Source organism: Bos taurus, chromosome 25 (genome assembly GCF_002263795.3).
Source record: "Bos taurus isolate L1 Dominette 01449 registration number 42190680 breed Hereford chromosome 25, ARS-UCD2.0, whole genome shotgun sequence".
Classification (NCBI taxonomy): Eukaryota; Metazoa; Chordata; class Mammalia; order Artiodactyla; family Bovidae; genus Bos; species Bos taurus.
Genome location: NC_037352.1, coordinates 11,497,450 through 11,520,965, shown reverse-complemented (window position 1 = coordinate 11,520,965; position 23,516 = coordinate 11,497,450). Strand labels below are relative to the sequence as shown.

Sequence of the window (23,516 nt, the reverse complement as noted above, 5' to 3'; positions counted from 1 at the left end):
CGGATGTGAAGTGAAATCTCACTGCGGTTTTGATTTGCATTTTCCTAATGGCTAATGCTGTTGGATATCTTTTCACATCTTATTGGCTGTTTGTAATCTTTGAAGAACTATCTGTTCAGATCCTTTGCCTGCTTTTCAAATAGGGTTATTTCTGTTTCTATTATTTGTTAGCGTTCTGTCTATGTTCTGACGAGATCGGGCATGTTCAGGGTGGTATGGTCGTAGACTCTGTATGTTCTGCATGCAAGTTGCTTGTCGACTGTATGATTTGCACATTTTTTCTCCCATTCTGTGGCTTGTTTTTTTCACTTTCTTGATGATGTCATTTGTAGCACCCAAGTTTTTAATTCTGAACTCCCAGTTCAGTTCAGTTCAGTCACTCAGTCGTGTCTGACTCTTTGCAACCCCATGAATCACAGCACGCCAGCCCTCCCTGTCCATCACCAACTCCCGGAGTTCACCCAGACTCATGTCCATCGAGTCAGTGATGCCATCCAGCCATCTCATCCTCTGTTGTCCCCTTCTCCTCCTGCCCCCAATCCCTCCCAGTATCAGAGACTTTTCCAATGAGTCAACTCTTCGCATGAGGTGGCCAAAGTACTGGAGTTTCAGCTTTAGCATCATTCCTTCCAAAGAAATCCCAGGGCTGATCTCCTTCAGAATGGACTGGTTGGATCTCCTTGCAGTCCAAGGGACTCTCAAGAGTCTTCTCCAACACCACAGTTCAAAAACATCAATTCTTCGGTGCTCAGCCTTCTTCACAGTCCAACTCTCATATCCATACGTGACCACTGGAAAAACCATAGCCTTGACTAGAACTTGTCCTTTTGATGCAATATCTTAGAACTGTAGCCCGTGCACTGCCCCCCCTCAAGGCTCCTCTGTCCATGGAATTCTCCGGGCAAGAATACTGAGGTGGGTAGCCATTCCCTTCTCCAGGGGATCTTCCTGACCCGGGGATCGAACCCCAGATCTCCTGCATTGCAGACAGACTCTTTACTGTGTGAGCCACCAGGGACGCCCAAGAAATCTTTACTTAAACCCAAATTGTGAAGATTTTTAATCTTGTGTTTTAAGAGTATTATAATTTATGCTGTTACGTCTAGGTCTGGTTCCATATTGAGTAAATTTTTATGTATTGGTATGAAGTAAGGGTCTAATTAGAAATTTCCTTTTTTTTTTTTTTATTACAGTAGAAGCCTGGTAGTTTGTCAACAAACAGAAAGAATTATCTAAAGAGGGGAATCTTTAAAGAATTACACATTTTTGACATTTCATTTTAATGTAAACTCTAATTATAAATATACATTCATTTACCAGTCTTTTGAGGTCAGGCCAAGGTCATATCTTATGTTAATAGTTTGGATTTATGGATGGGCCTGCAAGGGAGCCTTTCTTGTGTAAACCACACTCATAAGGAATCTTTTCCAGTTTGGGTTTTTCCTCAGTGGAGTAGTCAGTTAAAAATCACTTAGCAAGTATTCTGAGTGAAGGATTCTTTTAAGTTTATACTCATCAGATCTTTTACACTTGCCTCCCCAGTACCTAATTCAATTGTATTTTATTTTTTACCAGCTTGCTTTTATTGAGTCTTCCCAAAGCAGCCATCTTTGCTTTATCAGAAGCAACATTTTTTACATTCATATTTCTCTGATTTTAATTAGACAGTATAAAAATGAGTGCAGGCATGAACAGATCTGAGGGCAACTCCATGAGGGTCAGGGCAGAGCTCTGCAGAGCATGGAGAGGCCACCAGCTCGCCCTGGGCCACGATCAGAGCCTTTGCAGGGGCACGGAGAGTATTGGTGACACCTTCACGTTGGCCTAGTGGATGTCTGTTAAGGGAGTGTGTTCTTCAAGTAGAGGACTCAGCGACGACTTTTTATATTCGTGTAGTATGTGATTTTTAACTTTGTCAAACCCTCCAACTAGCAAGGGGCAGTAATGTGGGGCCAGGGCAAGTGGAGACTGCAGAAGCCCCAGGCCGGCTGCCAGCCACTCTCAGGACCACATATGTTGTGACGTCAGTTCAGTTCAGTTGCTCAGTCATGTCCGACTCTTTGCAACTGCACGGGCTGCAGCACACCAGGCCTCCCTGTCCATCACCAACTCCCAGAGTTTACTCAAATTCATGTCCATTGAGTTGGCGATGCCATCCAACTGGATGAGAGGATGCCATCTCACCCTCTGTCATCCCCTTCTCCTCCTGCCCTCTATCTTTCCCAGCATCAGGGTCTTTTCAAATGAGTCAGTTCTTCACATCAGGTGGCCAAAGGATTGGAGTTTCAGCTTCAGCATCAGTCCTTCCAATGAACATTCAGGACTGATTTTCTTTAGGTTGGACTGGTTGGATCTCCTTGCAGTCCAAGGGACCCTCAAGAGTTGTCTTAAACACCACAAAAGCATCAGTTCTTTGGTGCTCAGCCTTCTTTATGGTCCAACTCTCACATCCATACATGACTCCTGGAAAAACCGTAGCCTTGACTAGATGGACCTTTGTTGGCAAAGTAATGTCTCTGTTTTTTAATAATGCCATCTAGGTTGGTCATAACTTTTCTTCCAAAGAGCAAGCGTCTTTTAATTTCATGGCTGCAGTCACCATCTGCAGTGATTTTGGAGTGGCATCAGACCCCCAGGAAATGAGCAAAAGAATGTCCAGACTCCCCCATGTCTCCTTGTTTAAAGAAAAAGAACACTCCTCGTGGAGCTATTGCTGCAGGTCCTCAGCTGGAAGACAGAGGCCAGGTGGTGTCCGGATCTGAGTTAAGGAGCGGCCTGGGTGGCGAGTGCGTCGTGTGTGGATCTGTGTGGGGCACCGTGGCACTCGCTCATCTCAGGTCCAGGGCTGGTAAGCAGGAGCGTTCAGAGGAGCACGCAGCTCTTCTGGCTCCCGGCCCTCTGGGCTCGCCACCGGAACCCAGCAGAGCAGGATGGGGCACCTCATTTATGTCCCCCGACCCCAGCCCCCAACCCGCTCCTTCTCAGGCTCCCCCAGCTGCTCTGTCCCACCGGCAGCCCAGGAGTCACTGTTCTACCTCTGCTTCTACCCCTCTCCGTGTCCCAGCGTCCGTAGCCCTCCGGGCACACCTGGGGTCCATCCATCTCTCTGCTTCCACTCTGTTTCCTGAAGAGCACCCAGAGTCACATCTTTGAAACAAAACCCAGTTCTGTCAGGCCTGGTCGCGGTTTGTCTCTGTCTCCCTCTTCACTGCTTCTTCATTCTTCAGGCCTGGGCTGGCTCTCCCGTTCTGAGTTAGGTCGCCTGCCATTCGCCGTCACCCATTCTTTTATGATAATTGTTCAGTTACTCAGCTGTGTCCGACTCTTTGCTACCCCATAGACCGCAGCATGCCAGGCTTCCCTGGCCTTCAGCATCTCACGGAGTTTGCTCAAACTCTTGTCCACTGAGTCAGTGATGCCATCCAACCATCTCATCCTCTGTCGTCCCCTTCTCCTCCTGCCTTCAGCCAGTCAGCTCTTTGCATCAGTGAATAGAATTGTGTCTGTACTCCTGTGACTTTGATGTCCTTTCCTGCCCTAGATGATAAATTCCTGGGAGGGCAGGAAGCCCGGGCCTAGGAGGGGGTCTGGCAGCCGTGGACCTTCAGTGGCCTTTCATTATGTGAATAAACAAATGAAAATGAATATAATGCCGCCTGATCAGGCATATGTATCCACTAACCCATCACTTATACACACCATGTTTTCTCTGGACAAAACCAGCAGGAACCCAGATATTGAGCCAGTCAACAGGACCCTTGCAAACCATGCACCCCGGGTGGTTGGTGCCTTACTCAGAGGCATCCGCTGGGGGTGGTGCTTGTTTCCAGGCAGGGGCCCCTGCCCTGTAGAGCTGCATCTGTCTCAGGGAAGGGTAGCCATCTCTTCCATCCAGGGCCCCCATTTACCCAGCCTCTGTGCGGGACTGCCTCTGCCCAGAGCAAGTGCCTGCTTCCAGTTCTCCCTGAAGTGCTGCCCAGGCCAGCAGTCACTGGCTGTCTTGGCAACGAATCACGGAGAATGGCGCAGAAAAGTCACAGCAAACCTCCACCCAACACAGCCAGGCCCTGAGTGGAGTTCTGCTTCTGAAAATTGACAGGGGTTTGGAAAATGTCCCCGCCCCCACCCCAACTTAGTCATTGTCTAGAACAACATCGGCCAAGTGCACTGATGCTGAGAGCCGCCTGGCTGAGCCCTCCTGGCCCGACTGCCTTCTTACTTCTCTGAAGGGCTGCAGATAAAGATGCTGGCAGGCCCCTCGTCCCCACATGGCAAGTGTGGCAGCCAAGCTGTGACTCAGAGTCTTTTGTGTATCTCTAAAGCTACCTTTGGACATGTGGAGGCCAAGAAAAGAGGTTGGGTAAATTCACTTTGGTACTTAGGAAACGTAATTCAGAGACTCTGGGTTTCGCTGTCTCAATTATTTGGGGGGAGGAGAGGGTCCTGAAGGACATTGCTTTTTAAAAACACAGTTCTCCCCTTTCAAAGCGAACAATTTGGTGGCTTTTAGTCTATGCACAGAGATGCACCACTATCCCCACAGCCAATTTTAGAACCTTTTCCCCACCCTAAAGTAAAACCCCACACCGCTTAGCTGTCACCCCCGTCCTCAGCACCCCCACCCCACCCCCCAGGCCCAGGCCGCCACTAATGAAAGATGCTGTTAACTGCAGCATCAGGTTCTGGCAGTCTTCCTGTTGGGACATTTGGTTTGTTAAACCAGAAAGAGTCCCAGAGTGGTGAAGATTATTTTGCTACTGTTGTGTGTGTGTGTGTGTGTTTTTTTAACTACTAAAATGAGATTAGTCCCCAGGGGAGATGAGAGGTATCACTGAAGACATTTAGATTGTGATTCACAGTGCCGATCGCTTCTGTGAGGAGCTACAAAAATTTCATTTCGTTGGCATTTGCTCTTTAGCCAAAAAGCTTCCAGGAAGCTATACAGCTACCCATGTTTGCCATTTTATAACCAAAGCAGTATCCACAGTATGCGATGGAAAAGATATTAAGACAAAAGCATGTGCACACGTGTGCACGTGTGCACACATACACATGCACACCATCAGATATTTTCTGAGCCCTGCTATGTGCTCTGGGGAACAAAGAAATGGGTAAGATTTTGAGGAGTCTGCTAGGACAGAGGTAGGAGTTACCATGAGTAACAATCATGGTTCTAGAAGCTCTTACTTGACGACTTACAGTGTGCCAAGTCTGCGTGCTTCACATATATTAACTCCGTAACTCAGCAACGCTTATAAAGTACATGAGTTACTCTTTCTTTGTTGTTGTTCAGTTGCTAAGCCGTGTCCGACTCTTTGCGACCCTGTGGACTGTAACCTGCCATGCTCCTCTGTCCGTGGGGATTCTCCAGGCAAGAACACTCAAGTGGGTTGCCAGTTAGTTCTCTAGGGGATCTTCCTGAATAAGGGATTGAACCTGTGTCTCCTGCATGGCAGGTGAATTCTTTACCACTGAGGCACCTGGGAAGCCCTATTCTTACTTTACCGATAAGGAAACTGAGGCCCTGAGAGGTTAGGTACTTGCATCATGTCACAGAGTTGGTAAAGGGGGAAAATGGGATATAATTCTGGCACTCAAGCCTCTGAGTCTGGGCTGTACTGGGACCAGGTTAGGGCTTTGGGAGATCCCAAAGTGGTCCAAGGTCTTGAAGCCTTTCCACAAGCCCATATGTCTGGGTGTGATGGGTCTTATCTTCTGCCCTGTATTCACATTTGCCCCTTGTCTCAGGGTCTGGTGTTCGCTGTGTGCTGTGCCTGGGGTGCATCCCCCTGCCCCCCACCTGACTGTCTCATCCTCAGATCTCATCTTCCGTGTTGTCTCGCTGCTGCATTCACTGCAGAGCTCTCCCACCCACCAGTTACTCCATCCATGTTCACCCTGCTTCTGCAGTACTGAGGAGCACAGTGTGTGATGAGCTTGGTAGCTGAGCTGTTCCTTGTCTGTCTCGCCACCATTCTGTAAGGTCTTTAGGAATGGGACCTGCAGCCTTGTCCACCATTGAATCCAGGTGACTTGTGGGGCACCTGTCCTCAGAACAGACTGGCTGAACGAGGGGAGCAGGTGGAGCTACATCCACTTGCAAGGGAGGGGAGGCAGCGTATGAGCTGGGCCCAGAAGGACAGATGGCATCCCAGCAGGAAGAGCTGGTAGAAAGGAGCGCAGCCCCTGGAGGAAGGGGCAGGAAGGCACTGTGTTCGAGGAGCTGATACAGATCCACATGGTGGGAGCCTTTGGCATGTCTTGTGCAGGGCTCTTCGGTCTCAGCCTTGACATGGGCTGGATCCTTCTTTTTGTGGGGCTGCTCTTGAAATGTGGGATGTTCAGCACCATCCCTGGCCACTGTCCACTGGATGCCAGAAGCACCATCCCCCTCCCAGTGTGATGGATGGAAATCATCCCTGGTTTAGAGCTGCTGGTCTAATGGGAACAGTAATCAGTGCAGCTGGAAGAGTTTTAGGCAATGTTTTAGCTTCAGGTGCCAGCAGGAGCGAGGATCCACTGACATCTTCATTTATCCTTTCACCAAATGTTTACTGAATGCCTCCCGCCTGCCAGGAACCGTGCGACGTGTGCTGACAGTATGCTGGAAAGGGAAAGCAAACGCGGACCATTTCTCATGGAGATTGGAAGGCGGTGGCCCTTTAGCGAGGGAGTGTGGTGATCAGGGTGAGCATTTTAGGAAGAGTCTGGTGGTGGTGACCGGCTGAGGTGGCGCAGAGCAGGGAGTCCTGCACGGAGCTGTCGTGGTGGAGCTGTCCCCCAAGTGGGAAGGATGAAGCCCTGACCTGCAGGGGCGGCACTGTCAGTAATGCTGAGTTAATTCTCTTTCTAGTCCAGTGGAGAGATGTGGCCCCTGTAGTCCCAATTTATGTATTATTTTGAATCAGTTAACAGGAGTCACAGCATTGAATTCTTAAATATTCTGATAATGCAGTGATGTGTTATACTGATAGGAACCTTGTGAATCAGACCGCCCACTCTCAGACTTTTTCTTTTTTTATAATTTTTCATTTTTGACCATGCTGGGTCTTCACTGCTGCGAGGGCTTTTCTCTAGTTGCAGCTTGTGGGGGCGACTCTGCAGAGGCGGCGTGTGGGCCCCGCTTTGCGGTGGCTTCTCTCGTTGCAGCGCACAGGCTTAGTTGCTCTGCCGCGTGTGGGATCTTCCCTTAACCAGGGATGGAAACTGTGACCCCTGCCTTGGCAGACAGATTCTCAACCACTGGCCCACCAGGGAAGTCCAAGCTCTCAGATGTTTTAACCACTGTCTTGTGATTTTAACTCTGTCTTCCAAAAGTCACACTACATTTAGAATAGGAGACTTTCATTTATAAAAAGAAAATTCAGGGGACTTCCCTGGTGGCCCAGAGGCTAAGACTCCACACTCCCAGTGCAGGGGGCCTGGATTCAATCCCTGGTCAGAGAACTAGATCCCAGATGCTGGAACTGAGAGTTCACAGGTCACAAATAAAAGACTCTGCATGCCACCACTAAGAGCAGCCAGATAAACAAACGGAAAAAAAGAAAGTAAATTTAGAAAGCTATCTGTCATTGTATTCCATCTTGAATTATTTGGGGTTGCCTATAAAATAGCAGGCTTAACACACCGTGAAAACATAAATTATTAGAGTATCAGGTATTAGTGACATGACTGATTCCTGTAGGCCTTTTCCTAGTTGGATGATTCATTTGCTTTTGGGGGTGCGTTTATTATGGTTACTAATTGATTAACTGGTAAGAATGAAAAGATCAATAAAATTTCTAGTTCTTGGTATGTATATTAAAAGGACAGCTTTCATTAACAATTGACAAATATGCCCCAAAAGTGTAATAAAAACGAGAGGAACTATATTGGCAGAGACAAATCCAAGAAGACATTTAGTTCGTGATACTGATGTGCAAAATGTAAAGAAGGACTGCATTTTGGATCCCTGTCTTTCAGTCAGGATACTGGCACATAAACAGAATCTCATAGGAAGGAAGGATTCTTGGCAGGGAATTGTGTGAATTTTAAAAGGTGTTTAAGATTCTTTGTGTAGAGTCTCTTTGCACTTAATAATGCTCAAAGGAGACTTGCAGGCCTTTCCTGACCATGCTTTAATACCACCCAGAATCATTTTTATCCCTTGACTTTGAAAAAAACTGCTTCTATGGCAGCCTCTGTCTATTAGCAGAAATTTGTAATTGGCCAAATATTGTTACTCTGTATACGATGGATGAATCAAGTCTGATGGATTAACCAGGTTCCTCTCTAAGGTGTGTTTATCCTTTAAGAAGTATTTTTAAATCAATTTTAAAATTTGATGTAGGCTCTGGTAACATTCTAAATTATGGCAGTTTATCTTGGTAGCTTGGAGCTTGTCTGTTTCTGGCTTGTCATTTGAGCAGAGCTCAGCACTCCTAGCCGGATGAGTCTTCTCTGTAATTTTACCATTGTGATCACCTGCCCTGAAGTCAAGGCTCTGTGGCATAATCGGTCTGGTTCTGCCCCTCACCCTTTGTTAGTCTCGAGCAAGTTATTTACCCTTGACCTCGTGAGCCTCCTCTTCTGTACCTCTAAGCAAAATGAAAGGGTTACCATAAATAAGGGCTTCTCATCCCACATGGCTTCAGGGAGCAGGTGGTGAATGGGGCCAGTTGTGGACCATGGTAAATTCCAGAGCATTTACCCCAGTAAAGGGGCAGTTACTATTCTCAGTACCTGCCATTCATTGGCACAGCCCATTTGGGCCTGTTGTGGCCAGATTTTCTATGAGATTCCAAGAAGCCAGGTGTATGTATGAAACTCATGCACTTAAACCGCTGGCAGCAAATTCAGAATTTTATAAAGACTGCATGGGCCAAACAGAATACATCTGCTAGGCAGATCACATCCAGAGACCTGGAGTGTGTTATCTCTAGGGGGGATAACCAGTTAGCATCCTACAAAAGAAAGAAGGCCTGGGCCCCGGCCTGTGACCCTGAATCAGCCCTCTACTGTTGGCAGGGTCTGTGTGCTTCGCAGCTTCCTGGGGAAGAGCTCCCGGCCTTGCCAGCATTGGCTTTGTGTACTGCCTTCTAATTCACCAAGATGTGCCATTTAAAGGAAACTCTTTGGAGACAAAAATGTCTTTATGGAGGTTGGCAGCTTGCAGGCAGCCCAGGGAACATTGCATCTTTTTCATGCATGGCTCTCTCCTCTTCAGGCCAGCCCGGAGATTCTGAACAGTAGAAGCCACTGCTCATCAACTGTGTAACCTTGAACTTGAGCCATGAGTAAGCTCTCTAGACAGGCCTCAGTATTCCCCACTTGGTTAAATGAGAAGGATGCTTGAAGTAACTCCCTTGAGAATCCCTCCAGCACAATTTCCCCCTCTTTAGGGGGGAAAGGTGGGCTTGTAGGAGATAAGCCTTCAGCCTTCATAGGATGTTGTTATTTTAGTCACTGAGTTGTGTCGGACTCTTGTGACCCCATGGACTGTAGCGTGCCAGGATCCTCTGTCCTTGGGATTTCCCAGGCAAGAAGACTGGAGTGGGTTGCCATTTCCTCCTCCAGGGGATCTTCCTGATCCAGGGATTGAACCCGAGTGTCCAGTGGCTCCTGCATTGGAGGCAGATTCTTTACCACTGAGCCACCTGGGAAGCCCTTGTTACATAGCAGTAGATAGCTAATATACCATCTCTTTGAATTCGTTTAAAAAATTAATATTGAGGCGACTTCCCTGGTAGTCCAGTAGCTAAGATTCTGCTCCCCATGCAGGGGGCCTGGGTTCAATCCCTAATCAGGGAACTAGATCCCACATGCGGCAACTAAAGATCTCAAGTGCTGCTATGAAGATTGAAGGTCCCGCATGTCATGGCTAAGACCTGGCACAGCCAAATAAATAAACATAAATATTAAAAAAAGTTAATATTGAAAAATTATATTCACTGTAGACATTCATGTGTATGTGCTGAGTCCCTTCAGTCACGTCTGACTTTTTGTGACCCCATGGATCCCTGCCAGGCTCCTCTGTCCATGGGATTCTCCAGGCAAGAATACTGGAGTGTGTGCTGTGCCCTCCTCCGGGGGATCTTCCTGACCCAGGGACTGAACCCATGTCTCTTAAGCCTCCTGCGTTGGTAGAAGATTCTTTACCTCCAGCGCCACCTGGGAAGTGTGTAGACATTCATGGCAGATATAAGTGTTTTAGTTAAATGAATGTATGCATTACTGTGTCTTAACACTAAGAACTGTATAGGCCTTATTCAGAGGTTTGTGTCAAATGTTTCAAAAGATTACAGCCTTGTTTTGATACCATCAGGGTCAGAAATGAGATCTTAATCAACTCATTTTATTCTTTAATCCATTCATTCTAAAGTACTTAGTTTATCTCAAAGTTTGGTCTTACCATAGTCATCAATTAGAGTTCCCGGCTGCATACTTGCATCAAATTTGGGCAAAGAAAGTACCCAGTCTGTTGTGCTTTTAAAAACACACATTTGTGTAGCACACGCACAGTTCTAATGGGTGTTTTCATTGTTTGCATTGATGTGTGAAAGTCTGAAGTGTCAGATCACACTAATTAGTAATGAATTCCCCAATTAAGTTCTTACCTTGAATCTTGGAATTCTTATAAGTAAGTAAGTAAAGTTGCTCAGTTGTGTCCGACTCTTTGCAACCCCATGGGCTGTAGCCTACCAGGCTCCTCTGTTCATGGGATTTTCCAGGCAAGAGTACTGGAGTGGGTTGCCATTTCCTTCTCCAGGGGATCTTCCCAACCCAGGGATCAAACCCAGGTCTCCAGCATTGCAGACAGATGCTTTACCGTCTGAGCTACCAGGGAAGCCCAGAATTCTTATAAGGAATATTGAATTGGTTTTGAAAGGTGATTTAAAGGAAGAAATGATTAGATAGTAATAGATAAGATGGAGAAATGTTTAGGACCAAGTACCTGAGCTGGTATAAGATGGCATCACCAACTCAACGGACATGAATTTGAGCAGACTCCAGGAGGAAGTGGTGGACAGAGAAGCCTGGAGCGCTGCAGTCCATGGGGTCACAAAGAGTCAGACATGACTAATCGAGTGAACAAGAACAACCTGAGCTGGACATAAGCAGGACATCAGAATGAATAGGAAAATATGCAAAACAAAACCCGTACCCACTAACAGCAACAACAGAATCCCTCCAAGACATTATTTCAATTTAGGGAAACTATTTCTGTCTGTCTGTTTGATATAAAACACATTCAAGCGGTTCCTTGGTTAGTTGCACACAAGTGCTTTTCACAGTTGGATCTGCATAAAATCGGGGGTTTGTTAAAGCGCGGAGTCTAGGTCTGAGGCGGCAGGCTTTCCCACCTGGTGGGATGGTGATGTTGCCGGTCCCTGGACCAGGCCTTGAGGACTGAGGTGGAGGCTGAGCCCCGCCCCCTGTGCCCAAGCGCAGCCTGCACCTCCTAGCTGCTGTCTGCTTATCCTCACCTTCTCCCTCAGGCTCCACTTCCAGGTATTTCTGCTCCTTCATTTGGGTTGTCAGGCGTTTACCAGGCGGTCTCACACTTAGGCTCTTTCGGACTAGGAAAATTTTTTTAAATGAAGTTTTTTTTTTTTTTTTTAATTTTATATATTTATTTTGGGCCTTTGGTGCTGCACGTGGGCGTTCTCTAGTTGCAGTGAACCGGCTTCTCATTGTGGAGGTTTTCTCTTGTTGCAGAGCACATTTAGGCTCTTTCGGACTAGGAAAATTTTTAAAAATGAAGTGTGTGTGTGTGTTTTATTTTATTTATTTTGGGCCTTTGGTGCTGCACGTGGGCTTTCTCTAGTTGCAGTCAACCGGCTTCTCACTGTGGAGGTTTCTCTTGTTGCAGAATAGCAGGTTTGTCTTGTTGAAACAAGTTTCTCTTGTTTCTTTAGTTGCAGTCAACCGGCTTCTCACGGTGGAGGTTTCTCTTGTTGGCTCTGGGACACACGGGCTTCAGTAGTGCTGGCACTTGGGCTTAGTTGCCTCAAGGCCTGTGGGATCTTCCTGGGCCAGGGATCAAACCCCTGTCTCCTGCATTGGCAGGTGGATTCTTAACAACTGGAACACCAGGAAAGCCTCCCATAAACGTTTTTTAAATGCCCCGATTGTGTATCAGGGAGCTTTAGGGATAGACCTCACTGTATCCAGACTTCGACCATTTCAGCTGGCAGAACAGTGCTTTCCAGGATTCTAAAGAGAGAAGCTGGTCCGTTCTGGGTGTGTGTTGGGTTGGGGGGCAGACATTTGCTCTGCCCTGGAAGGGAGGCGTTGTAAGCTTTCCCAGGCTCTTGTAGGTGTCAGTCAACTAATACCTAAGCCCTGTCCTGGGGGTAACTCTTGACTTTAGTGAAATAACTTAATGCAGATGTTAAGAATTTGCTTTCCTAATATAAAAATCTGCCCTTCTGAGGGAGCAGGGAAGGTATAAGTTTACAAAAGCTTCCTCCATCTAGTACTAAGCCTTACCAGCCTCAGTTTAGTTCAGACCTGCCTCTTGAAAAATCTGTATGCAGGTCAGGAACCAACAGTTAGAACTGGACATGGAACAACAGACTGGTTCCAAATAGGAAAAGAAGTACGTACGTCAAGGCCGTATATTGTCACCCTGCTTATTTAACTTCTATGCAGAGTACATCATGAGAAACGCTGGGCTGGAAGAAACACAAGCTGGAATCAAGATTGCCAGGAGAAATATCAATAACCTCCGATATGCAGATGACACCACCCATATGGCAGAAAGTGAAGAGGAACTAAAAAGCCTCTTGATGAAGGTGAAAGAGGAGAGTGAAAAAGTCGGCTTAAAGCTCAGCATTCAGAAGACAAAGATCATGGCATCCGGTCCCATCACTTCATGGGAAATAGATGGGGAAACAGAGGAAACAGTGTCAGACTTTATTTTTCTGGGCTCCAAAATCACTGCAGATGGTGACTGCAGCCATGAAATTAAAAGACGCTTACTCCTTGGAAGGAAAGTTATGACCAACCTAGATAGCATATTCAAAAGCAGAGACATTACCAGCCTCAAGTATCTTTAATTCAGCCTTGATTAAAATCGAGACCAAAGACCACACAGACTTCTGTGGCAGGAACTTTAAGAGGCTCCAGGTGCTTCTGAGAACGCAGAGCCCTGAATCAACGGATTGCCTTTATGAGAAGGATAAGGTAGATGGAACAGTGACATGTGAGCTTTCCTTTATTTTAGATCAGATCTGTTTATTTCGCACCTTGTCATCATAAATTTGAGATTCTAAGCTTTTACTAAGTAAACGAGTAACAATGAAAGATTTAATACCTCCAAAGACTACTGACTTTCCAGGACTATGACTATTTGTCATAGAAAACTATGTTTGTTAAAATGTTACTGTAGAAAACTGTTTATAAATTTTATTTGTTGTAGCAGATTGATTTATGCCCCAACCTTCAGATGAGGATCATCCCCCTCCCTGTTTAATTTATCCAGTTTAAACCACTTTGCAAACTGCTTCAGAAACAGGAAAAGCAGTGAAAAGCATTCATCAGCACAAAAAGGTTACCATTTAAGTAGAATGAATGAACAGTGCCAACAATGAACTTTAAAACACAAGTCAAAATCTCAGTTTTTTTCAGGACACCAACCTTCAACTTGTGAAGAAGTGTTGCTGACTCCTTCCTGGACCTCTACATCTGATCTGTGTAACAGATATTTTTAAAATGAATTTTATTATTTTTCTTATTGGCTGCACTGGGTCTTTGTCGCTGCTCTCGGGCCTTCTCTAGATACGGCATATGGGTGCTTCTCTCTGTTGTGGTGCGCAGACTTCTCATTGTGGTGGCTTCTCTTGTTGCAGAGCCCTAGGGTGCACAGGCTTCAGGGGTTGCAGCACATGGGCTCAGTAGTTCCGGTTCCCAGACTCTACAGCACAGGCTCAGTAGCTGTGGCAAACGGGCTTAGTTGCTCTGTGGCAGGTGGTATCTTCCCAGACCAGGGATCCCCTGCCTTGGCAGGTAGATTCTTAACCACTGGACCACCAGGGAAGTCCTGATGTATGTTAACAAGTTACCCCAGGAACTTGGCAGTTTGAGGCAGCTAAGTCACATTATCTCCCATTTCCCATCAGAAATCTGGGTGCAACCTAGCTGTGTCCTTCTGCTGCAGGGTCTCAGGAGGGCTCTGTCAAATGTCACCTGGGGTGTGGTCTCATCCTGAAGCTTGCCAGGGCGAATCCTCTTCCAGGGGCACCCACGTGCCCGTGGCGAGTTTCCGTTCCTTTCAGGTTGCTGCATGGGGAGGGCTCGGGTCTTCACAGGGTGTTGGCCAGAGACCTCCCTCAGTCTCTTGCTACATTTGGGCTACTCATCTTGGGAGCCTTTTCCCTTCAGGACATGCACTCCAAGAGAGAGTGAGGGAGAGCAAGCAAGATGGAAGGCAGGGTCTTTTGTTTTGTTTTTGCTTAATCTCTCTCCTTTTCAGAACCGCTACACTGAGGTGTGAAGACATATGAAAAGCTGTACATATTCAGTGTGTCCAGCTCAGAGAGTGGGGGATAACTTTACACCTGTGAAACCATCACTCCCATAGACATCTGTCATAAACGTGCATCTCCTCCTGAAGTTTCTTCCTGCCCACCTTATTTTGTTGTTTTTGTTATTGTGTGTGTGTGATGATAACACATAAGATCTACCTTCTTAGCAACTTTTAAGTCTCTAATACAGTATTGCTAGCTGTAGGCACCAACCTGTATAGAAGATAGAACTTACTTATCTTGGATAACTGAAACTTTGTTGTTGTTTGGTCACTAAATCATGTCTGTGTCTTTGCGACCCCACGAACTGCAGCACGCCAGGCTTCCCTGTCTTTCACTATCTCCTGGAGTTTGCTCAAACACGTGGCCACTGAGTCAGAGATGCTGCCCCCTTTCCTGTTGCCTTCAGTCTTTCCCAGCATCAGGGTCTTTTCCAGTGAATGAGCTCTTTGCATCAGGTGGCCAAAATATTGGAGCGTATCACCACCCTGTTTTCCTCACCCCCATCCCCAGCCCCTGGAAGCCACCACCCTGCTCTCTGCTTCTATGAACTTGACTATTTTGGATTCCACATACAAGTGAGATCATGCAGGGTTTGTCTTTCTGCGTCTGGCTTCTTGCATTTAGCTTGGTGTCCTCCAGGTCCATCTATATTGTCCCAAATGGCAATATAAGGGCTGAATAATATTCCCCTGTGTGTAAACACATTTTCTTTGTCCATCAAGGAGCACTGAGGTTGTTTTCACAGCATACCCAGGATATGCATAGTCTCTGGAGGCTCATCCCGTAACTGTATTCTGCTTATTAGAGGCAAGTTGCTAAGCAGGTCCAGGTCCAGCCCACAGTCAAGGGGAGGAGATCACACGGGATGTGAATATCAGGACTCAGGGGTCTTTGGGAGCATTCTGGATTCATTCTGCCACGAGTAGTAAGGGCTCAATGAATGTGAGTCAAATTTGTGGTAGTGCTGAGCTGCTGTCCTTGGCAATGGGATTCAGACTGAGTTCAGGTCAGTGGTGATTTGACTGAACAGCTAGGATTCTGAGCTGTAGGTCAGGAACCGGCAGATTAGCACACATATACAATTTGTTCTGGCCGAGTATGTATAGGTAGTTTTGTTTGTTTACATGCTTGTCTTCTTAAGCTCTGGAAAAGGAGGAAGAAAAGGAAGGGAGACCTAAAGCCTGAGATCCACTCTTGAGATGATAGTAAGCTAGTCATGGTGGGTGGGAAGGTGACCGTGGAATTTTAAAAGCTTGTGTGCGACATCTGGATCTCAGCTTAAATGACACCACTTCTCAGTGCATCCAATTTAAATTAGCTATTGTGTGCTGTGCTAAGTCAATTCAGTCATGTCCAACTCTTTGCGACCCTGTGGACTGTAGCCCACCAGGTTCCTCTGTCCATGGGATTTCCCAGGCAAGAATGCTGGAGTGGGTTGCCATGCCCTTCCCTAGGGGATCTTCCCAACCCAGGGATCAAACTCTTATCCCTTACATCTCCTGCATTGGCAGGTGGGTTCTTTGCCACTTGCGCCACCTTCCCCCTTAATCCTCAGCAGAGCCCTTGGCACCCTCTGGCTACCCTCTCCGTGTATGTCCTTATCTGCTGCCTCTCCTCATGAGAACTAAGCTCGAGAGAGCCGGGACCTCACCTGTCTTGGTCCTCTCGTGTGTCAGCACATCACACAGGGCCTGGCAAACAGTGGGCTTTCAGTAAATGTTGAGTAAACGAGTGAGATGAACACAGAGATGTGAAATGATGCCAGGGGGCTTTCTGCAAATTCTAGTATCCTCTTAACTTCCAGAGCAAATGCCGTTTTGCAGCTCACCTGCAAAATACAGTCATTTGTTTAAAAGAAGAAGACCGTCTCAAGGTCACAGGGTAGTTCTGTCCCTGCAGCTGATGGCTGGTGGCCGTCAAGCAGGTCGTGTCACCATTCTGGGCCGAGGATAAAATCTGGGTGGGTGAGTGAGTAAATGTGTTCAGGCTGCTCTGTCCCCAGAGCCCATTTGGGCAGAGGAGGCTATGTGTTTTCAACATTGGTCTGCCACGTGTGATTTTGTTTGAAGGAAGGATTCTGTGGCCAAAGAGAAGTTTGAAATCACAGTTTGAAACCTCTGTGCCCACTGATGGGCATTCTAGCTCTGCAGATGCAGACACTGCTGGCGGATTAGGATAGAGGCCTGTGGCCCCCGAGGCTTTGGCAAAACCAGTAGGCAGTGCAGTCTGGTAACTTACCTTCAGGTGATATAAGTGCTTTCCAAGAATATAAAGGATGAAAGATTCTGGTTCCCCGACCCTGACCCACAGCCTCACACCTCACCTATGCCCACATCACGCTGCCTTGGAAATGTTAGCGTCTTTTTTTTTCCCCCACATTGACTCAGATTTCATTTTTGGCATTGCCTTTCCAACCAGATAGCCAGAGCTTCTGAACTCCAAGTTTTGTAATTAAATTTCTGTCACATCCCTTGAAACAGCGCAGATTGTGCCATTAAAAGATTTGACAGCACTTCACCTAGTCATTTAAACATAATACTTCTGGCAACTTTCAACTTGCAGTATTTTAAATTCTAATTAAAAAACTATTGAACATTAATATGCTCTAAACCTCTGTGATACCTCTGTGCTTCATCTTGGCCATCTAGTTTTTAAAGAAACAGCTTGGTTGCGTGACTGTTAACAGCCCACGTGGTTTTTTTTTTTTATCCTCCCGGCTTTTGGGAATCACCGGGTCCCAGGCATAATTAGTATAAATCAAAATCCTCTAGCTGATGACAGGAAAATGGTATGTTTGAACAGCAGCTTATTAAAATGACCTACTTAATTTAAGAAAAATATTGTATCCACTTGCATGATAACCTGGATGCTTTCCCTGACAGATTTTATAATATTTCTTCTCTCCTTTTCTTTCTTTTTCTTTTTAAGAAAAGGAAAGGGAATGGAAAGGCCCGTTCTACTTCATCCAAGGTGCAGACCCCCAGTTTGGACTGATGAAGGCCTGGGCCACTGGTGACTGTGACAACGGTGGTGATGAGTGGGAACAGGAGATCCGTCTGGCTGAGCAAGCAGTCCAGGCCATCAACAAACTGAACCCCAAGCCCAAATTCTTTGTTCTTTGCGGAGACCTCGTCCACGCCATGCCAGGTAAGACTCAGGCTGTTGCTGTGATCTTAACTCCTTCCCGAAAAAAAAAAAAAAAAGATCTCTCTTAAAAAGACATCTCTGCTCAGTAACAGCTCATTCCTTTCTCTTCACAGTGGTTGCAAGATCGTCAAATATCAGAAAATACACACTCATTTTAGTTTTAGAATACGGCAAGGTTAATCACAGTAATAAGGCAGAGCCCACGGTTCTGATTATCTGTGCTTCCTATGAAAATGGAACAGATTCCCATGTGTCACCTTTCTTCACTTATAGGAGACAAACTTGAATTGCTTTCGGATCCCACATCCATAAACATAATCTTCTCCTTTCGTTTCCCTCCTTCTTATGCTTTTATTTCTCCTGTCTTTGTTCATGCTTTTTCAGTTTCAAATGACAAGCTAACTTGAACTGGATTAATTTTTTTTTAAGTTTGTATTACCTGGCATGTGTGCTAAGTTGCTTCTGTCGTGTCCAACTCTTTGCAGCACTGTAGACTGGAGCCTACCAGGCTCCTCTGTCCATGGGATTCTCCAGGCAAGAATACTGGAGTGGGTTGCCTCGCCCTTCTCCAGGGGATTGTTACTTTCTGGTACTGTAAAGTCCAGGGGCAAATTTGGGCTTCAGGAATGGCTGGATCCAGGGGCTGAGAAGTTGCTATCAGGACTCCATCTCTTCCTCGCTCAGCCCTGCCTTCCTCTGAGTTGAATTCATTCTCCTGCAGGCACTCTCTAGGTAGTGGTGCCTGGGAGCTCTAGATTTATGTCCTTCTAACTGAAACCACAACAGAAAGAAAGTGTCTTGTTCTTGATGGCCCAGTCAAAGTTCCAGACCAATGTCCGTCTAGTTCACACAGCCCCATGGAGCCAGGGTATGAGAGCAACTCCATGGCAGCCAGGTGGTCAGAACAGGACGATTCCCTTCAAGAAAAAGTGAGATGCTAGGAATAAGAACATAACAGATGCCTTCTAGAACTCTCCTCCTTTTTAAATTTCCCTTTCCTACTCTGACATCATTCTCTCCAGGCAAGGAGAAAACCCAGTGAGTAGGTATAAATAAGCAAGCGGAAACCACCCCTGCTCGTCTGGGAGGCAGAGCAGGCACCTCCGATCACTCTCATCTTTGTCCTGGTCTCTGTTTACTGAGCAGAGTTGACCCAAACACCATTGCAGAAAATGCTGCGGCTGCTGTGGGTGTTTGTTTTTGGCTAATGTTACCTTGTAAACCCAGAGTCTTTGAGTATTGCTATGATTTATTTATTTATTTTTATCATTTTCTTTTTGGTCACACCATGCAGCATGTGGGATCTTATTTCCCTGGCCAGGGATTAAACTTGTGCCGCCTGCAGTGAAAACACAGAGTCGCAACCACTGGACCTCCAGGGAAGTCCCCAAGTCTTGCTGTGACGTCTAGCGCCTTTAGAAGCCGAGGTCGTCTATAGCAAGCCCGGGTGCATTCATTCCTCCCCACCAGGGCTCTCTTGTCCGGCAGCCTACCTATCCAGAGCAACCCAGGGTGAACGTGTGAGGCTGGAAGAGAGGCTGCCCAGAATCACTCTCCCTGAAGTCCAGGGAGTGTGGCCAGCAGGGAGAACCCTCAGACCTTCCCACATTCTCCATTGGCTCCTGTTTTACACAAAGTCACGATTGTGGACATACTCGTGTCCTTGACTCCCCCTGGGAGACCCAGTGATGTCACCCCTGGAGAAGTAGCCTGTCCTCTTTGTTGTTGCTGTTTGGTGGCTAAGTTGTGTCCAACTCTTTGCAACCCCATGAACTGTACTGCGCCAGACTCCTCTGTCCTCCACTATCTCCCGGAGTTTTCTCAGACTCATGTCCATGGAGTTGGTGATGCTCTCTTAGCATCTCATACTCTATTGTCCCCTTCTGTTGCCTTCAGTCTTTCCCAGCATCAGGGTCTTTTCCAGTGCATCAGCTCTTCACATCAGGTGGCCAAAGGATTGGAAAAGCTTCAGCATCAGTCCTTCCAATGAATATTCAGGACTGATCTCCTTTAGGATGAACTGGTTGGATCTCCTTGCAGTCTAAGGGACTCACAAGAGTCTTCTCCAACACCACAGTTCAAAAGCATCTATTCTTCAGCGCTCAGCCTTTCTTATGGGCCAACTCTCACATCCATACATGACTACTGGAAAAACCATAGCTTTGACCATACAGACCTCTGTCGAGGGTGATGTCTTTGCTTTTAAATATGCTGTCTAGGTTTGTCATAGCTTTCCTTCTGAGGAGCAAGCGTCTTTTAACTTCATGGCTACAGTCACTGGGTGGAAAAGGGGGATGACAAGACGCTGGATCAAGGCCTGCATTAGGGCTCATGTGGCCACGTCTGTGGAGATGCCGGCTCCACATCTGCCCCTGATTCGCTGGGGACACTTGGCCAGACCCCTTGCCTTATTGTTTTTAAACCTTATTTTAGTTGTTGTTTCTGGCTGCGCTGGGTCTTCGTTGCTGCACTCAGGCTTTCTCTGCTTGCCCTGAGCGGGGGCTAATCTCTAGTTACAGTGTGCAGGTTTCTCTTTTTGCAGAGTGTGGGCTCTAGGCACGCAGGCTCAGGAGTTGTGGCACACGGGCTTTGTTGTCCTGAGGCGTGTGGGATCTTCCCAGACCAGGGATCAAATCTGTGTGCCCTGTGTTGGCAGGAGGATTCTTAACCACTGGACCACCAGGGAAGTCCCCTGCTCACCTCCTTAGAGCCTCAGTTTCTGAATCCAGAACTCATTGATGGCGGTTAAAATCTAAAACCTCAATAGTCTGGGGCAACCTAGCACAGGGCAGAGACTCTGTGCATGTGAGCATCTCAGCAGCTTGGCACAGAAATGCGTTTTCAGGATGGTGCTGAGTTTTGTAGAGAGGTAAAATTCTTAGCTGCCAATGAACTTGACCACCCTTGGTGACTCTTGGCTGAGGGTTCCCCTGTGCTGAGATCGTATGGGTCCAAAGTGACCACAGAGCACCCCAGTTTCAAAAGGAATTAGAAATCACAGCAGGACTCAAGAGTCTTAGTGTACAAGGTAAATGCCACTTCCAAATGGTCTGATTTGCAGTCAGCTGGTTTGTCTGGACCCATCTGGCCCGATACATGGTGTAGCATCAGCTCGAGCTCTCAGTCCGGACCACACAGTGAGGCAACTTCTGCTTTTATTGGACACTTGAAACAGATTCCAAATTTACTGCTTTTCTGTCCAGTGGTTTTTTTTTTTTTTTTCCCTTTGAAAATAGAATATTATGAGACTCACTGGGATTATATAACATGTTCTTGTGGATGTTTACCGACTTTTCTGAATTATGTTAATGTATTCAGTCTTTTCAAAATAAGGTTTAAAATAAAAGCATTCTATGTGATTACATTGCTTTTTAAATAAAGTGTACTGAGCATAAGTAAATGTAAAGATGGAATTTTTATGGTCAACCCTACCAGTTGGTCAGAAGACCTCGAAAATATAAACTGGCAAACTTCTGAGAACTGGTTTTATATTCAGTGTGACCCGAGGAGAATTCGTGTCTGTTTTGAAGATTTGGACTATTCTGTGGAATGGTAACTGAGCCAGTGAAAGGACTGTAACTGTTCTGAATATTGTGGTCTGAGGCTTAAACAGAATGTTTTTGAAACTCATTACCATTTTTTTGCATTTAATTGCATTTTTTAATATGCAGTTGGTGGCTTCCCCCTCATTTAGCTCGTACACAGGGGCAGACACTAGAAAAGTAATTATTTGCTTTGACCGCTTAGCACCATTGTTAATTATCAAATGCATATATTAATAGGCAAATAAAATCAGAGAACATACTTTTAAATCGACCATAAATATTATCTTGGGCCAAGTAGTTTTAAGTTCAAGTCAGAGAAAAAAAACTTTACAAGTAATGGTTTTTCTTAATGGAAGTCCCAGTATGTTTTTTCATTCTAAATATCCATCATAATATCCATTCATCTGCAAACATTTATTGTCTGCAAACTAAGTGCCAGTTTATAGCCCTAGACGCTGTGGATGCAATAGTTAGAAATGAGAGACCAGCCCTTCCAAAGAGCATGGAGTCTAGCAAGGAAAGTGCAGAACCCAGGATGGTTAAGAGGTACTATTGGTGCCAAGACCTGCAGGAAAAAGCCTAAGAAAGTCAGGACGAAGCCTATTTAGTTTTGAAATATGTTTTCATTCTACTGGCATCCTTTAGGTTATCTTGGTATTTATCTTATTTTATAAAGCTTCTCTGTGGGATAAACCACATTATAAGTAGCAAATGAAGACCTGTACCAATATTGAGACCATTGATTTTTCAGTCCTTCGCTTTTGAGCCCAGGGTGACTTTCTTTGGCCCTCCGGACGTGGAGGCACCGACCTGCTGATGCCGTCCCCAGGAGCCTTGTTAGGTTTCAGCAGTTACTGTGAGAAGCCGACAAATGGGGTTGTGCTGATACCATTAGAGCACAGGAGAGTCCCTCCAACCTTTGGAACCACTTGTTATTAACGCACGTGTCTGTCCCTGTTTGGTAACAAGGGCTCTAACCAAAGAAACAGATAATGGGGAGGAATTCTTCCCTCAGTACAAAGTCTCCTTGAAGAGTTCTTTGTTTACTGACCTTCACAGGGGCATCTGTTACGTGGTATCTCTTCAATTGATTCAGCCTCTGAAGTCTTCTGTTACATTTTTATGAAATGAGGCAAGCCTATGTTGTTGTTGTTGTCAGTTGCTCTGCTGCTGCTGCTTCGCTTCAGTCGTGTCCGACTCTGTGCGACCCCAGAGACGGCAGCCCACCAGACTCCCCCATCCCTGGGATTCTCCAGGCAAGAACACTGGAGTGGGTTGCCATTGCCTTCTCCAATGCATGAAAGTGAAAAGTGAAAATGAAGTCGCTCAGTCGTGTCCGACTCCTAGCGACCCCATGGACTGCAGCCTACCAGGCTCCTCCATCCATGGGATTTTCCAGGCAGGAGTACTGGAGTGGGCTGCCATCGCCTTCTCAGTTGCTCAGTCATGTCTGACTCTTTGCCACCCCGTGGACTACAGCACACCAGGCTTCCTTGTCCTTCAGCATCTCCCGGAGTTTGCTCAAACACGTACCCTTTGAGTCGGTGATGCCATCCAACTATCTCGTCTTCTGTCATCCCCTTCTCCTCCTGCTTTCAATCTTTCTCAGCATCAGGGTGTTTTCTAATGAGTTGGGTCTTCACATCATGTGGCCAAAGTATTGAAGCTTCGGCTTCAGCATCAGTCCTACCAATGAATATTCAGGACTGATTTCCTTTAGGATTTGACTAATTTGATCTTGTTGAAGTTCAGGTGACTCCAAAGAGTCTTCTCCAACACCACAGTTCAAAAGCATCAATTCTTCGGTGCTCAGGTTTCTTTATGGTCCAACTCTCACATCCGTACATGACTACTGGAAAAACCAGTGCTTTGCCTGTACAGACCTTTGCTGGAAAAGTCATGTCTCTGCTTTTTAATACGCTGTCTAGGTTTATCATAGCTTTTCTTCCAAGGAGCAAGTGTCTTTTAATATTGTGGTTGCAGTCACCATCTGCAGTGATTTGGGAGCCCAAGAAAATAAAGTCTGTCACTGTTTTCATTGTTTCCCCATCTATTTGCCATGTAGTGTTGGGACCGGATGTCCTGATCTCCGTTTTTTGAATGTTGAGTTTTAAGCCAGCTTTTTCACTATTGTCTTTCAGCCTGCCTTGCTGCTAAGTCACTTCAGTCGTGTCCAACTCTGTGCGACCCCATAGACGGCAGCCCACCAGGCTCCCCTGTCGCTGGGATTCTCCAGGTGAGAACACTGGAGTGGGTTGCCATTTCCTTCTCCAATGCATGAAAGTCAAAAGTGAAAGTGATGTCACTCAGTCAT

The 23,516-nt window shown here is 46.3% G+C and overlaps 1 protein-coding gene across 4 annotated transcripts in view; it reads left to right on the top strand.

Moving 5' to 3' along the window:
* CPPED1 (calcineurin like phosphoesterase domain containing 1) overlaps positions 1 to 23,516 on the top strand; it is a 137,635-nt gene that overhangs the window by 10,536 nt on the left and 103,583 nt on the right. For all 4 annotated transcript variants that reach the window (XM_024985003.2, XM_024985002.2, XM_024985000.2 and 1 more), the window contains 1 exon segment: positions 17,439 to 17,657. In XM_024985003.2, coding sequence (XP_024840771.1) covers positions 17,439 to 17,657 — 219 coding nt within the window.